We start from the raw sequence: 17,260 nt of genomic DNA on the forward strand, positions 1-17,260 counted from the left end.
CTTTTAGCTTAGTACTGAAGTCACTCCTGAGGTTCAGCCTTTATTCAAAGATTAGACAGGCCCATAAAACAAAACAAGACTAAAGGGGCACACCAGCCCAGGGGCAAGGACTAGAAAGCAGGAGGCGGGAACCCAAGGTCGAGAAGGGAGAGTGTTGACATGTTGTGGGGTTGTTAATCAATGTCACAAAACAACATGTTTACTAACTGTTTAATGAGAAGCTAGTTTGTTCTGTAAACCTTCACCTAAAGTACAATGAGAAAAAAAAAAAGAGGGTGGAGATAACAAGATCTCTCATGTCTCATCCCCAAAAAGGCCTCTTCATCAAAGTGCATGTAAGCAATTGCACAGTACTTGCTTCACCCCTTGACCCAGAACATGAAGCTGTGAAATATTTTTATTTATCTAAGTAGTGTGTACAAGGAGAGCATATGAACAGACTTTTTTTCCATGAAGATCCAAAGGGGAAGGCATGGTATTCTGAAGTTTACAACTAGTTTTTAGGACCAATCAAATAAGATAAATGTAGGGCACACATTTCTAATACGGCAGAACTTCTAGAAGTCAGGCAATGATGGAGAAGTATGAAAGATGAGATAACGATTCAATAAATGGGTTCAGTGTGCGAGAGGGAGACATAGGCTATAACACAGACTATCAGCTGACAGACGGAGATGAGCTAACTGTGCTTCTGAATCTGGGTTCCTGGGTTTCATTTAAGATACCTGCTCTTATGCAGCTAATAGCAAAATCCTGGACAATGAATTACTTGCATTTTTAACTTGAGTTAACTTGGTAAAAATTAAAATGACTTGTAATTATTCTTCATTATTTTAGCTTTCAGGAATGGTTATGGGCTACTTCATTTGTCACTCACAGAAAGACTGCCATCTCCTGCCAAACTCAGCACCCGAGAAAGTCTTTGAGGGAAATGCTTTCATAAATCCTTGGTGCCACACAACCCTCAGATACAAAACGGAGCTCCAAGTTCGGCCAAGTGTGAAGTTAGAAGACTCCACCAAAATAAAATGTAATCGCTTAGGTTCTCCCCTCTCCCACTGAAAGCTTACGCTTCTTGGAATTACTTTCTTGGTCCCAGAAGAACTTTCATAGTTTGCCAAACCACCTATGACCCTGACCAGCCATGAGCTGTCAGCTTGTTGATCTGGTTCCCACACTATGTTTCCATATTAACTCTGAAGACACGTATAGTGCTTCTAACCTGTCAAAACACATTCACACACACTGCCTCACTTCCTCTCAAAATTTAGATGAATTGTATTGAGAACTCCCCTTTTCATTACCCCCATCTGCCCCTCCACTTGTGTGCCCTGTCTCCAAGACAGCACAAGGCACAAACCCACAAATCATCCTTGACTCTGCCTTCTCCTGGCCACCATCCAATCACCAAAGTAGCACAGTGGTTAAGCACTCAGCTGTTTAACAAAGTCTGAAAGGTTTAAACTCACTAAACACTCCGTGAGAGAAAGATGTGGCAGTCTCCTTCCATAAAGATCACAGCCATGGAAACCCTGTGGGGCAGTTCTACCCTGTCCTATAGGGTTGTCATGAGTCAGAATCGACTTGACAGCAGTGGGTTTGAGTTTTGATTCTAGTCCCATGTCCTAAGCTCAGGTAGCATCTGCCTAGGCCACTGCAGCAGCTCCTTATACCTGGCTTTAGCTTCTCCAATGTTCTCTCCACACCAAAGCACTGACTGCCCTGCTTAAAACTTGACTGACACTCCACCACTTACATGCATATACAGCCCAAATGCATATAAGGCCCTTCACAATTTGGTCCCTTGCCCAGCATTCCCACCCCCTTCCATACCAAACTTCCCTGGCTTCCTATACACGGCCACACTAAGCTCCTCAAGCCAGAAAAACCAAACCCACTGCCGTCAAGTCGATTCTGACTCATAGCAACCCTACAGGACAGAGTGGAACTGCTCCATAGAGTTTCCAAGGAGCGCCTGGCGAATTTGAACTGCCAACCTCTTGGTTAGCAGCTGTAGCACTTAACCACTACGCCACCAGGAGCTCCTCAGAGCTCCCTAAACGTGACAACACTTCCATACATCGACCCCTCTGCCATGCTGTTTCTCTGACTTAGCCTTTAGGGCTCCACTTAAGGTCACATCCCCAGGAAGCAACATGGTACCCACCTCCACCCCTACCTAACCCAGGTTCTGCACCATCCTCATAATCATTGTTATGCTTGAGCCAATTGTTGCAGCCACTGTGTCAACCCATCTTGTTGAGGGTCTTCCTTTTTTTCACTGACCCTCTACTTTATCAAGCATGATGTCCTTTCACCAGGGACTGGTCTCTCCTGGTAACATGTCCAAAGTACATGAGATGAAGTCTCAGCATCCTTGCCAATGGAGCATTCTGGTTGTACTTCTTCCTAGACGGATTTGTTCTTTCTTCTGGTAGTCCATGGGATATTCAATATTCCTCACCAACACCATAACTCAAAGGCATCAATTCTTCTTTGGTCTTCCTTATTCATTGTCCAGCTTTCACATGCATATGATGCGATTGAAAACACCATGGTTGGGTCAGGTACGTCTTAGTCCTTAAAATAACAACTTTTCTTTTTAACACTTTAAAGAGGCCTTTTGCAGCAGATTTGCCTGATGCAATGTGTCCTTTGATTTCTTGACTGCTGCTTCCATAGGTGTTGACTGTGGATCCAGGTAAAATGAAATCCTTGACAATTTCAATCTTTTCTCCGTTTATCATGATGTTGCTTATTGGTCCAGTTGTGAGGACTTTTGCTTTCTTTATGTTGAGGTGTAATCCATACTGAAGGCGTTAGTCTTGATCCCCTCAGTATGTACTTCAAGTCCTCTTTGCTTTCAGCAAGGAAGGCTGTGTCATCTGCACATCATAGGTTGTTGGTCTTTCTCCAATCCTGATGCCGTGTTCTTCTTCATATAGTCCAGCTTCTCGTATTGCTTGCTCGGAATACAGATTGAGTAAGTATGGTGAAAGGATACAACCCTGATGCACACCCTTCCTGACTTTAAACCACCCAGTATCCCCTTGTTCTGTTCAAACGGTCTAAGTACACGTTCCTCGTAAGCACAATTAAGTGTTCTGGAATTCGAATTCTTTACAATGTTATCTATAATTTGTTATGATCCACACAGTTAAATGCCTCTGCATAATCAATAAAACACAGGTAAATATCTTTCTGGTATTCTTTGGTTTCAGCAATGATAACCCTCGTTCCACGTCCTCTTCTGAATCTGGCTTGAATTCATGGCAGTTCCCTGTTGATGTACTGCTGCAACCGCTTTTGAGGATGATATTAATGAGGCCTGGTTACCAAGGGGCCCAGAAGTGCAGAATATTAGAATTCAGAGCATTATTCTTCCCACTTAGGTTTAGTTTAGGAAACCCTGGTGGCATACTGGTTAAGTGCTACGGCTGCTAGCCAAAGGGTCGGCCGTTCGAATCCACCAGGCACTCCTTGGAAACTCTATGGGGCAATTCTACCCTGTCCTATAGGGTCGCTATGAGTCGGAATCGACTAGACGGCACTGGGTTTGGTTTTTTTGGGTTAGGTTTAGTTTGCCTTTACTTCACTAGTAGTATGGAGAAGTGAAGTTTGTCTAGATTAAGATATCAGTCCCCTGATAATGTGGATACCAGACTTTGTAAAAGATGGATGGTTTTGCCCATGTGCCAATTCTAGCTCACGCCACTTTTCTGTTTTAGTGATAACTATTTTTTTTTTATACAGTGTAGCCCCAAAGAACCCAGGGCTCACTTCTATTACACGGTGCTGGCATTGCCCCATGTGTCATTTATCCCTTAGATTCGAAGCAATCTGAGAAAAAGGGCAATGCCCTGTTCATAAGTATCTCCAGAACACAACACTAGTACTTAACAGATGCTTCTTAATAGGTGCTCAAGAAACACTTCTTGAATCAACAAAGGTAGAGGTTTTATATAATTTTACGAATGAGGATTCTGAGGCAGAAAGCAGTAAAGTGACTTGCTTAAAGAGCTGAGACTAAAGGCCATGCCTTGTGATTGCCGGCCCTGTGGGGCAGGGGCCACCAGCTGTCAACAGGAGCCACCCCAAAGACTGAACAATCCAATGCAATAACGAACCAAACCCATTGCCATCGAGTTGCTTCCAACTCATTGCAACCCTACAGGACAGAGTAGAACTGCCGCAAAGAGTTTCCAAGGGGCACCCGGTGGATTTGAACTACCGACCTTTTGGTTAGCAGCCACAGCACTTAACCACTATGCCACCAGGGTTTCATCCAGTGCAATAGAGGAATAGTACTGATAGGTGGGAGCAAATCTTCTGAGTGACAGCTTCCCCTATGACCAGCACAAAACAAACATGACATCCGGTGGGCCTTCGGCAGCTACATTTTCAGACATATTCCCAGGCTTTCGAGCAGCTTGATTCTAAAAGGCCCACATACTATACCTTTTTCCTCTGTTACATGACCAAGGAACTTCTCAAGCTCAGGAAGTTTCAGCAACAGGGTGCAATTCGGAAACGTGTCATCCATCACAACTTGATCTAGAGGCTGGAATTTTCCCTGAAAAAATACTTCATTTAGTCAACAAACTCACACAAGAAAAGATGAGAAAGGGGTATATTACCTTATGGCTAGGTCTTTATGCTCAGGTCAGAGTCACTCGTCCCATATAATGCATCCCTAAGAATCCCTACACTGAATGGGGCAGGCTCCAGAACTGACCCTTTAGGAAGCTCTTGTGAGAGCTGGGGCTCCACCCAGCACACCATCTACCTTAGGGCACAGTCACCAAATTAAAGAGGGGCATTATTCTGGAAATCACTGGAAGCACAGAAACTTGCAAAGACGGCAGCGATTACCTAGGGCTAGTCCAACCTACTGCATGTGAAGATGAAGCAGCTGAGGGCCACAGAGCAGGAGTCCTGATTATCTGGGGCCAGATTGGAGTCCCTGGATGGTGCAAATGGTTAAGTGCTGGGTTACCAACCAAAAGGTTGGCGGTTCAAATCCACCCAGAAAGGCCTGGCGATCTGTTTCCAAAAGGTCACAGCCATGAAAACCTTATGGTGGCTAGTTCTACTCTGAAATCCATGGGGTCACTATGAGTTGGAATCAACTGATGACAACTGTTTTGGTTTTGGGTTTTTTTTTGGGGGGGGGAGGGCGGTTTGATTCTTTGGGGAATGCATCTCTCACCTCCCCATATTCCCTCCAGGACTGAAGAAACACTCGCAAAGAAAAATCCAAAAGTAAATCTACTCCTGTCGAAGCTGTCTGACATGCTTTCAAACTGAGACCATAATAAAAGAATGGACAACTAGGGGGTAAGTACAAGCAAGCTGCAGACACACTCAAATCAGGCTCGGAGAGAGAAACGTAGGGGCCTGGGCGCCAGAGGGCCCAGAGGGGCAGAATTCACACATCCTTCTCAATTCAGTTTAGTTTGTCTTCATTTCACTAGTAGCATGGAGAGTGGTTTGTCTAAATTAAGATATTAGTCCCCTGGCTTGGGGATATCAGAATGCAGGTCATTGTAAAATGACTTACAAAAGACGCCTGGTTCCGCCCATGCACCACTTCTAGCTCCCTCTGCTTTTCTGATTTAGTGACAACTCCTTTTGAAGACAGAAAAGCTGTGTCTGATCAATTTTCTTTCTGAAAGTGTAGCTTTCTTTGGTTTTAAGGGTGAAATCTTCCCACTGATTTGGTAGTATGTGTAGTAGCTTTTCATATTTTCTGTTAGAATAACAAGTAGCAAGAAATGCCTCAATTCAAATGTTCTCTTTTTCCCTCAAATGGCAAGAATAATCCACAGATTTCCCAGATCTCACTGTCTTCAGATTTCTACCGTAATTTGTATTCTTTTATGATCAACCAGTACTTTAAATGTTTGCTCTAAAGCAGTACTCTGTCTGTAAGGGATCATTAGACAGTCGTGACATAATTCGTTTTTCACTCTCATTTTCTTAACCACACATACATAAAAAGAAAATGCATCAAAACAATTTGCTAATCCTTTGAATATAAAATCTGTAACACTTGGGAAAGCTAGAAAGTAGAGTTATTTTTACTGAGATTAAAATAAGTCTGGTGATTAAAAAAGAATAGGTCAACATTTCAAAAGTGCTTACCGATTTTTTTCTAAGTAAGAAAAGATCACTTCTAAAATACAGGGAAAGAAATGACTAAATGTCTTAAGTGTTACTTTAAAGGATCTCTCTAGCACTTGACAGAAGAATGTAACATGGTTTAAAATGAAAGCCAGCCAGCCCCCTGGGAATGATTTCAGCTTCATTCTCCACCTGCCAGCCTGAACCAGCCCAGGCACCTGGGGGCTTCAAGGGGAGTCATGGTGCTAATGGGAAATGGTGAGAGACAACCAAAAGAAGGGGAGGGGACTTAAAAGTACATCAATACAGGCACTACGGCTGGTTAGTGGTGTTCTCTCTGTAAAACTCCACATATGTGTGCCAACTAACATTTTCAGCTTCTTCCCGGAACACTCTCAGGGCCTTCCTAGTTGATGAGTGCAACAGTTTCTGCATATTAGAGAAACAGGACTTGTGCCCTTATTGATGATAATGACATAATTATACTGGCCACCACGGCAGCTTCCAGATATACAACTTCACTAATTCATACCAAGGAGTTGCTGGGAGGTGCAAATGGTTAACACGCTCGGAAGCTAACCAAAAGATTGGAGGTACGTCAGAAGAAAAGCCTGGCGATCTACTTCTGAAAAATCAGCCACTGAAAACGCCATGAGTCAGAATCAACTTGATAGCAACTGGATGAACCATGATTATTCAAATTTAGGTGTTTGGTGATAACTGAAGTGAACCTCTCACATCCAGGGAACGACTGACAGTATTTGTTGCCAATGATAAAGCTTGAACTTTGAAGGAAAAATAAGAATTGTGGAAACTTTGTATCTGCCACCATGACAGCTTCCCAACACTTAAAGAATCTTCTGATAGGATCAGTGATGATATTAACCAAGGTGATTTTTTTACATTTATAAGGAGATTTGGAAGGTGTGCATAACTCAGTGAATGGATATTTTTCAAAATGACCCATGTATGATGCTACAAAATCAGACATGGGTAAAAGATCCATTTTAAGTGCAAAATGGACCCGTGGATTTTAGTTTAACAGAGTACGAAAAGTTCACTGTTAGTTTCAGATTCCACAATGCAACTAACCTTTAAGAAAAGTTTTTTGATTTTTGGAGTTGTATCAAAGAAGTTGGTGTTGTTGTTAGGTGCTGTCGAGTCAGTTCCAACTCATAGCGACCCTATGTACAACAGAATGAAACACTGCCCAGTCCTGCGCCATCCTTACAATTGTTGTTATGCTTGAGATCACCATTGCAGCCACTGCGTCAATCCACCTCGTTGAGGGTCTTCCTCTTTTCCGCTGACCCTGTACTCTGCCAAGCATGATGTCCTTCTCCAGGGACTGATCCCTCCCGACAACGCGTCCAAAGTATGTAAGACACAGTCTCGCCATCCTTGCCTCTAAGGAGCATTCTGGCCGCACTTTTTCCAAGACAGATTTGTTCATTCTTTTCACAGTCCATGGTACGTTCAATATTCTTTGCCAATGCCACAATTCAAAGGCGTCAATTCTTCTTCGGTCTTCTTCATTGTCCAGCTTTCACATGCGTATGATGTGACTGAAAATACTATGGCTTGGGTCAGGTGCACCTTAGTCTTCAAGGTGACATCTTTGCTCTTCAACACTTCAAAGAGGTCCTTTGCAGCAGATTTGCCCAATGCAATGCATCTTTTGATTTCTTGACTGCTGCTTCCATGGCTGTTGATTATGGATCCAAGTAAAATGAAATCCTTGACAACGTCAATCTTTTCTCCGTTTATCATGATGTTGCTCACTGGTCCAGTTGTGAGGATTTTTGTTTTCTTTATGTTGAGGTGTAATCCATACTGAAGGCTGTGGTCTTTGATTTTCATTAGTAAGTGCTTCAAGTCCTCTTCACTTTCAGCAAGCAAGGTTGTGTCATCTGCATAACACAGGTTGTTAATAAGTCTTCCTCTAATCCTGATGCTCCATTCTTCTTCATATAGTCCAGCTTCTCGTACTATTTGTTCAGCATTGCTGGGGGCAGTGGGTGCAGAGGGGCCGCCCTTGCAGCCTTGCTGCAAGGGCGGCCCCTCTGCACCCACTGCCCCCAGCACAGCATACAGGTTAAATAGGTATGATGAAAGAATACAACCCTGACGCACACCTTTCCTGACTTTAAACCAATCAGTATCCCCTTGTTCTGTCCCAACAACTGCCTCTTGATCTATGTAAAGGTTCCTCCTGAGCACAATTAAGTGTTCTGGAATTCCCATTCTTCGCAGTGTTATCCATAGTTTGTTATGATCCACACAGTCGAATGCCTTTGCATAGTCAATAAAACACAGGTAAACATCCTTCTGGTATTCTCTGCTTTCAGCCAGGATCCATCTGACATCAGCAATATCCCTGGTTCCACATCCTCTTCTGAAACCGGCCTGAATTTCTGGCAGTTCCCTGTCGATGTGCTGCTGCAGCTGTTTTTGAATCATCTTCAGCAAAATTTTGCTTGCATCTGATATTAATGATATTGTTCTATAATTTCCACATTCGGTTGGATTACCTTTCGTGGGAATAGGCATAAATATGGATCTCTCCCAGTCAGTTGGCCAGGAAGCTGTCTTCCATATTTCTTGGCATAGACGAGTGAGCACCTCCAGTGCTGCATCTGTTTGTTGAAACATCTCAACTGATACTCCATCAATTCCTGGAGCCTTGTTTTTCGCCAATGCCTTCAGAGCAGCTTGGACTTCTTCCTTCAATACCATCGGTTCCTGATCATATGCCACCTCTTGAAATGGTTGAATATCGACTAATTTCTTTTTGGTATAATGACTCTGTGTATTCCTTCCATCTTCTTTCAAAGTTTCCTGTGTTGTTTAATATTTTCCCCATGGGATCCTTCACTATTGCAATTCAAGGCTTGAATTTTTCTTCAATTCTTTCAGCTTGAGAAATGCCAAGCGTGTTCTTCCCTTTTGGTTTTCCATCTCCAGCTCTTTGCACATGTCATTATAATACTTTACTTTGTCTTCTCGAGAGGCCCTTAGAAATCTTCTGTTCAGTTCTTTTACTACATCAATTCTTCCTTTTGCTTTAGCTGCTTGACACTCAAGAGCAAGTTTCAGAGTCTCCTCTGACATCTATCTTGGTCTTTTCTTTCTTTCCTGTCTTTTCAGTGATCTCTTGCTTTCTTCATGGATGATGTCCTTGATGTTATTCCACAACTCATCTGGTCTTCGGATGGAGTAAAGCTTTCGGGACCTTCATTTGCTGAGGTGGCATGACTCAAAATGAGAAGAAACAGCTGCAAACATCCATTAATAATTGGAACCTGGATGTACGAAGTATGAATCTAGGAAAATTGAAAATTGTCAGAAATGAAATGGAACACATAAACGTCGATATTCTAGGCATTAGTGAGCTGAAATGGACTGGTGTTGGCCATTTTGAATCGGACAATCATATAGTCTGCTATGCTGGGAATGTCAACTCGAAGAGGAATGGTGTTGCATTCATCGTCAAAAAGAATGTTTCAAGATCTGTCCTGAAGTACAACGCTGTCAGTGATAGGATAATATCCATATGCCTACAAGGAAGACCAGTTAATACGACTATTATTCAAATTTACGCACCAACCACTAGGGCCTAAGATGAAGAAATAGAAGATTTTTATCAGCTGCTGCAGTCTGAAATTGATCGAACATGCAATTGATAATTACTGGCGGTTGGAATGTGAAAGCTGGAAACAAAGAAGTATCAGTAGTTGGAAAATATGGCCTTGGTGATAGAAACAATGCCAGAGATCAAATGATAGAATTTTGCAAGACCAACTACTTCTTCAATGCAAATACCTTCTTTCACCAACATAAACAGTGACTATTTTATACACATGGACCTCGCCAGATGGAATACACAGAAATCAAAATGACTACACCTGTGGAAAGAGACAATGGAAAAGCTCAATATCATCAGTCAGAACAAGGCCAGGGGCCGACTGTGGAAAAGACCATCAATTGCTCACATGTAAGTTCAAGCTGAAACAGAAGAAAATCAGAGCAAGTCCATGAGAGTCAAAATATGGCCTTGAGTATCAAAGAAGAGTATCCACCAATTATCTGAAAAGGCTATCATAATATTCTTTCCTTTTCTGACTGCATATCTGTATGAGAACAGATAGTCTTCATATACTTCCACTAGAACAATGTATCAGAACAGGCTGAATGCAAAGTCCTGGATGAGAATTCAGTTATCCTCTCTAAGCCAGACCGTAAAGGGATTTGCAAAAATGTAAAAGAATGCTACACAGCTGATTACATTTTTTAAATTAAAATGTGTTATTTATATAACATGCAATGGGCTTATTTATTTTTAAATAAATGAATAAAAATATTGTTAAAATTCTCAGTTTTAATTTCTAATATGGCACATATTGATAGATAGAACCCACAGAAACAGAAGTTCTTTGGGATGTTTAATACTTTTTCAGAGTATAATGATACCCTGAGACCAAAATGTTTCAGAACACTGGCTGAAACTGTCGGTATTAGTAAACTGCCTTTATTTATATTATGGAGGTAAATTTTATCCAGCAGTTGAAACTTTATGGACTTCCCCATTAATGAGCTTTTACTAGACACCCCCATTTTACCTATTACACCCACCGCCATCAAGTCAATTCTGACTCATAGTGACCCTACAGGACAGAGTTGAACTGTCCCACAGGGTTTCCAAGGAGCGACTGGTGAATTTGAACCGCCGACCTTTTGGTTAGCAGCCGAGCTCTTAACCACTGCGCCACCAGGGCTGCTACCTATCACACAGTCTCTCACAAAGAAGAAAATGAGAGAAAATAAGCCTTCTTTCTTCCTCAAGGTTTGTGGTCAAGTTTTTTTTGGAACATTTGTACTGTATTGCATATCTAATGAGTACTTAATGATAAAAGTTTTTACTGTGAGACTTTGTCAACCCAGTAAGGCACGTGGGGTTGGATGGTTCTCAGGTCACGTGGCAAGCTGGTGTTAAACCAACCGGGCGCCGTAGATTTGACTTCGACTCAGGGCAACTCCATGTGTGTAAGAGTAGAATTGTGCTTCACAGGGTTTTCAGGGGCTGATTTTTGGAAAGTAGATCACCAGGCCTTTCTCCTGAGGCACCTCTGAGTGGACTTGAACTTCCAACCTATTGTTCAGTGGCCAAGAGTGTTAACCATTTGCATCACCCAGGGGGTGTTAAATTGGATCAAGATTAAGGACCTGGTTGTCAGCTCTGTGTGTCTCCATGCTCTGATCTGTACTAGCACACAGGATACGTGTTTTTTACAAAACCAAATTAAATCTGAAGTGTGGGGAATCTACATTCAGATAATTAAAAGGAGAGAGAAGAGATAAAGTAAAAAACAGTCTATTCTGTTTCTTCATTAGTAATACTCCAAACTGAGAAACTCACCTCTTTATCAGCCTTCATAAGATAGTGGAGAACCAGAAATAATGGGTCCATTGGTGTAGCAAAGTGGAGATGACCTTCTACAGATTAAAAAGAGAACAAAAAGAATTAAATATCTTAGAAAGACAATTTGGTTATTTCATCTTAGTCCCAGTGGGAAAACCATTCATTGAAATCACAAATTAAGATGGTCTTTTTACATAGGCCAAAGATTTCTAGGCGACTCTCTCAAAAGACAGAATGTGGTCCATGAGATTTTACTCTAAAGAGCTTCAAACCCCTGTGAGGAGAAGAAAGCCAAGGCATTGAAATGGATTTTTAACTTTCCTCTTTCTCCTTTGGAAATCATTTTCAACAGCAGCCAAGAAAGAAAAGGGGGCAGGAGCCTGCAGACAGAACAGTGAACTAGGCAAATATTAGGAAACCTGTGTAAGTAGGTCCACCTATAAAGCATCTGTAGTTTCCTGTGGTTTGGGGGATGAAGCCAGGGGAAAACGATAGCATCAGTCTGCACACGGCTCCTCCTATGGGCTGCTCTGCCATGGGTTCACAGCTGAACAGACCACTGGCTCAAAGCTCATAAGGCCGGGAACCACCATGCCCCTCCTGCCCCTGGAAGAAAAAGGCAAGAGGGCAGCAACCTAACAAGACTGGACATAAGCACACAGAACCAAAGATCAACAATGTTTTCCAGGCCAGAATAAAAAAGGCAAATCAATACAAACCAGCCTACCTGCTCCCCACTTCTCTTTCCTCCATCTCACTCCCCTCCAAGCATCCCAGACTCCTCCTTCCATGGACATGAACCAGAAGGGGTATTTCACCAAATGGAACAGTAAATACTTCATCCACCTCCTCAAAACTTACTGCCTTAGCTTCAGGAAACACACTGTTACGGCTTGAACTGTATCTTCTAAAAAGATACACTGAAGTCCTCCTAACCCCTGTATCTGTAAATGTGGCCCTGTTTGGAAATATAATCTTTGAAGACGTAACATGAGGTCATGCTGAAGTGCGGTAGGTCCTGAACCCATCTGAGCGCTGTCCTTATAAAGGAGGAGAAGGACAGCCATATGAAGACAGAGGCAGATGTATCTACAAGCCAAGGAGCACCAAGGATTGCCACCAGAAGGTTGGAGGAAGACACTGGAGGAAGACACAAAACAGTTTCTCTCTCAGAGTCCTCAAAGGAATCAAGACAGCCGATACCCTGATTTGGACTTCTAGCCTCCAAAACTGTGAGATAATAAATTTCTCTTGTTTAAAGCCACCCACCTTGTGGTATGTTGTTATGCCTGCCCTAGGAAACCAATACACACATGTACTCACATTTATTCTCTAACAGAGCAACCTACCTGCATAGCCAGAAATTCTAACCCTAAGTATAGGTGTTTGGATAGATAGATATGCAAATACATGCGTGTGCACGCATACACACACACACACACACACACACAGAGTCCATTTCATAGTACATAAGTAAAAAAAAAACTTAAAGTAATTTCATACTGTTATGCCACTGCTTGATAGTTTAGAAAAAGTCGAAGTTTATATAAACAACCTTATCAGAAGCTCTAAGCTCATTTTATATGTTGTTGTTGTTGTTGTTAGGTGCTGTCGAGTTGGTTCCGACTCATAGTGACCCTATGCACAACAGAACGAAACACTGCCCTGTCCTGAGCCATCCTTACAATCGTTGTTATGCTTGAGCTCATTGTTGCAGCCACTGTGTCAGTCCACCTTGTTGAGGGTCTTCCTCTTTTCCACTGACCCTGCACTCTGCCAAGCATGATGGCCTTCTCCAGGGACACTGATCCCTCCTGACAACATGTCCAAAGTATGTAAGACGCAGTCTCGCCGTCCTTGCCTGTAAGGAGCATTCTGGCTGTGCTTCTAAGACAGGTTTGTTTGTTCTTTTGGCAGTCCATGGTATATTCAATATTCTTCACCAAACACCACAATTCAAAGGCATCAATTCTTCTTCGGTCTTCCTTATTCATTGTCCAGCTTTCACACACATATGATGCGACTGAAAATACCATGGCTTGGGTCATGCACACCTTAGTCTTCAGGGTGACATCTTTGCTCTTCAACACTTTGTTCTGTCCAAACAACCGCCTCTTGATCTATGTAAAAGTTCCTTACGAGCACAATTAAGTGTTCTGGAATTCCCATTCTTGGCAACATTATCCATAGTTTGTTACGACCTACACAGTCGAATGCCTTTGCACAGTCAATAAAACACAGGTAAATATCCTTCTGGTATTCTCTGCTTTCAGCCAGGTTCCATCTGACATCAGCAATGATATCCCTGGTTCCCTGTCCTCTTCTGAAACTGGCCTGAATTTCTGGCAGTTCCCTGACGATATACTGCCGCAGCCGTTTTTGAATGATCTTCAGCAAAATTTTGCTTGCATCTGATATTAATGATATTGTTCTATAATTTCCACATTCGGTTGGATTACCTTTCGTGGGAATAGGCATAAATATGGATCTCTCCCAGTCAGTTGGCCAGGAAGCTGTCTTCCATATTTCTTGGCATAGACCAGTGAGCACCTCCAGCGCTGCATCTGTTTGTTGAAACATCTCAACTGATATTCCATCAATTCCTGGAGCCTTGTTTTTCGCCAATGCCTTCAGAGCAGCTTGGACTTCTTCCTTCAGTACCATCGGTTCCTGATCATATGCCACCTCTTGAAATGGTTGAACATTGTCTAATTCTTTTTGGTATAATGACTCTGTATATTCCTTCCATCTTCTTTTGATGCTTCCTGCGTCGATTAATATTTTCCCCGTGGAATCCTTCATAATTGCAACTCAAGGCCTGAATTTTTTCTTCAGTTCTTTCAGCTTAAGAAACGCAGATCGTGTTCTTCCCTTTTGGTTTTCCCTCTCCAGCTCTTTACACATGTTATTATAATACTTTACTTTATCTTCTCGAGAGGCCCTTTGAAATCTTCTGTTCTGTTCTTTTACTTCATCGATTCTTCCTTTTGCTTTAGCTGCTCGACGTTTGAGAGCAAGTTTCAGAGTCTCCTCTGACATCCACCTTGGGCTTTTCTTTCTTTCCTGTCTTTTCTATGACCTCTTGCTTTCTTCATGGATGATGTCCTTGCACAACTCGTCTGGTCTTTGGTCACTAGTGTTCAATGTGTCAAATCTGTTCTTCAGATAGTCTCTAAATTCAGGCGGGATATATACTCAAGGTCATATATACTCAAGGTCATATTTTGGCTCTCATGGACTTGCTCTGATTTTCTTCAGTTTCAGCTTGAACTTGGATATGAGAAATTGATAGTCTGTTCCATAGTCGGACCCTGGCCTTGTTCTGACTGATGATATTTTTTCTGTCGTCTCTTTTCAGAGATGTAGTCAATTTGATTTCTGTGTGTTCCATCTGGCAAGGTCCATGTGTATAGTCGCCACTCATGTTGGTGAAAGAAGGTATTTGCAATGAAGAAGTCATTGGTTTTACAAAATTCTGTCATTCGATCTCCAGCATTGTTTCTATCACCAAGGCCATATTTTCCAACTACTGATCCTTCTTCTTTGTTTCCAACTTTGGCATTCCAATCCCCAGTAATTATCAATGCATCTTGACTGCATGTTCGATCAATTTCAGACTGCAGCAGCTGATAAAAATCTTCTATTTCTTCACCTTTGGCCCTAGTGGTTGGTGCATAAATTTGAATAAAAGTCGTATTAACTGGTTTTCCTTGTAGGCGTATGGATATTATCCTATCACTGACAGCACTGTACTTCAGGATAGATCTTGAAACGTTCTTTTTGATGATGAATGTAACACCATTCCTCTTCGAGTTGTCATTCCCAGCATAATAGACTATATGACTGTCCGATTCAAAATGGCCAATAGCAGTCCATTTCAGCTCACTGATGCCTAGGATATCGATGTTTATGCGTTCCATTTCATTTTTGACAATTTCCAGTTTTCCTAGATTCATACTTCGTACATCCAGGTTCCAATTATTAATGGATGTTTGCAGCTGTTTCTTCTCATTTTGAGTTGTGCCACATCAGCAAATGAAGGTCCTGAAAGCTTTACTCCATTCACGTCATTAAGATCGGCTCTGCTTTGAGGAGGCAGCTCTTCCCCAGTCATCGTTTGAGTGCCTTCCAACCAGGGGTCTCATCTTCCAGCACTATATCAGACAATGTTCCACTGCTATTTATAAGGTTTTCACTGGCTAATGCTTTTCAGAAGTAAACTGCCTGGTCCTTCTTCCTAGTGTGTCTTAGTCTGGAAGCTCAGCTGAAACGTGTCCTCCATGGGTGACCCTGCTGGTATCTGAATACCGGTGCCAGAGCTTCCAGCCTCATAGCAACATGCAAGCCCCCACAGTACGACAAACTGACAGACATGTGGGGGCATTTTTATATGACTATAATGGATGCCTCATCACACACACATCATTTTATATGAGGCATCCATTATATTCAGAAATTAGCAACAGGATTTTGGTCTGAAAACAATATCCTGATAGCCACTCTTGAAAACAGCTATAGTGTATATCCTGAACCCAATCACTGCTAGGTGACTTAAGGAGTAACACCGACACAGGAACAAGCAGGCACAAGAGAGGGGAGGGTAGATGCCATGTGGAGATGACCAAGGGACACGGGGGTTACAGGAGCTGAGACAAGATCTTTCCCAAGAGCGGATAGCTAGTGCCCTGAATTTGGGCTTTTAGCCTCCTGAACCATTAGAAAATAAATTTCTGTTCATCAAAGCCACCCCCTTGTGGTATTTCTGGTATAGCAGCACTAAAGAACTAAGACCAAAGTCCTCAAGAGTGGCTAAGAGGAAAAGCAAAGAAGTTCCAGGTGATAGGATGCACTCCTTGTCACGAAGGTGATCTGACTTCTGACTGAGCCACTGCCAGGGATTTAGTAGACAAATCAGAGGTATTCATTTAGAATTTCCTACCATCTAAGACACACAGGCATTGATCTAACCCACTGCTGTCGAGTCGATTCCGACTCATAGTGACCCTATAGGACAGAGTAGAACTGCCCCATAGAGTTTCCAAGGAGCGCCTGGTGGATTTGAACTGCCAACCCTTTCATTAGCAGCCGTAGCACTTAACCACTACGCCACCAGGATTTTCAGTATTGATCTAAACCTACTCAAATTACCTTCCCTTTCTCCTTGAGTTATTAAACCCTGCTATGGTTCCAAGGTAAGCATTTGGCTGCTAACCAAAAGGAGAGCAGTTCAAATCCACCAACCGTTCCTTGGAAACCCTGTGGGGCAGTTCTACTCTGTCCTATAGGGTTGCTATGAGTTGGAGTCAACTCAGTGGTAACGGGTTCGGTTTTGATTTGATATGGTGTCAAGGAAAGTGAAACCAACCATGGCCCAGGCTCAAACCCAGGCTGGCAGGCCTGTGTGAACAATGGAGCACACACTCGGCTGCTGGAACTGCTTACACCATGTCACTCACCTGACTGAACTGATTGGTTTATGAACCAAGAACGGTGTTTCTCCTTGAAAATTTTTATCTCAAACAGCTGCTGTAGACACATATCGAACAGGTAAATGGCTCCTTCCCCTGTTAAGACAAATCTGTTTTTTATTTGTTAAGTTTCCACATTAAGAAAAGAAAAAAATCAAAAGATTATCCAATAGTTCTGAGGACTGTTCCTAATAGGAACATAAACATACATAGATATATTCTTTACAGACTGACTCCAAGTAAAGCTTAC

At 42.4% G+C, this 17,260-nt stretch overlaps 1 protein-coding gene across 7 annotated transcripts in view; it reads right to left on the reverse strand.

Annotated features, from left to right (window-relative positions):
* Positions 1-17,260, reverse strand: part of RNASEH2B (ribonuclease H2 subunit B) — a 147,342-nt gene that overhangs the window by 68,180 nt on the left and 61,902 nt on the right. For all 7 annotated transcript variants that reach the window (XR_007513038.1, XR_007513035.1, XR_007513034.1 and 4 more), the window contains exons 3-5: positions 16,999-17,106; positions 11,540-11,616; positions 4,459-4,573 (exon numbers count right to left, since the gene is read on the reverse strand). Coding sequence is in view for 4 of the 7 variants with exons in the window: in XM_049852912.1 (XP_049708869.1) it covers positions 4,459-4,573; positions 11,540-11,616; positions 16,999-17,106 (300 nt within the window). In the remaining 3 variants the exon portion in view is untranslated. The remainder of the gene's footprint in view (positions 1-4,458; positions 4,574-11,539; positions 11,617-16,998; positions 17,107-17,260) is intronic.

This window comes from Elephas maximus, chromosome 14 (assembly GCF_024166365.1).
Source record: "Elephas maximus indicus isolate mEleMax1 chromosome 14, mEleMax1 primary haplotype, whole genome shotgun sequence".
Classification (NCBI taxonomy): domain Eukaryota; kingdom Metazoa; phylum Chordata; class Mammalia; order Proboscidea; family Elephantidae; genus Elephas; species Elephas maximus.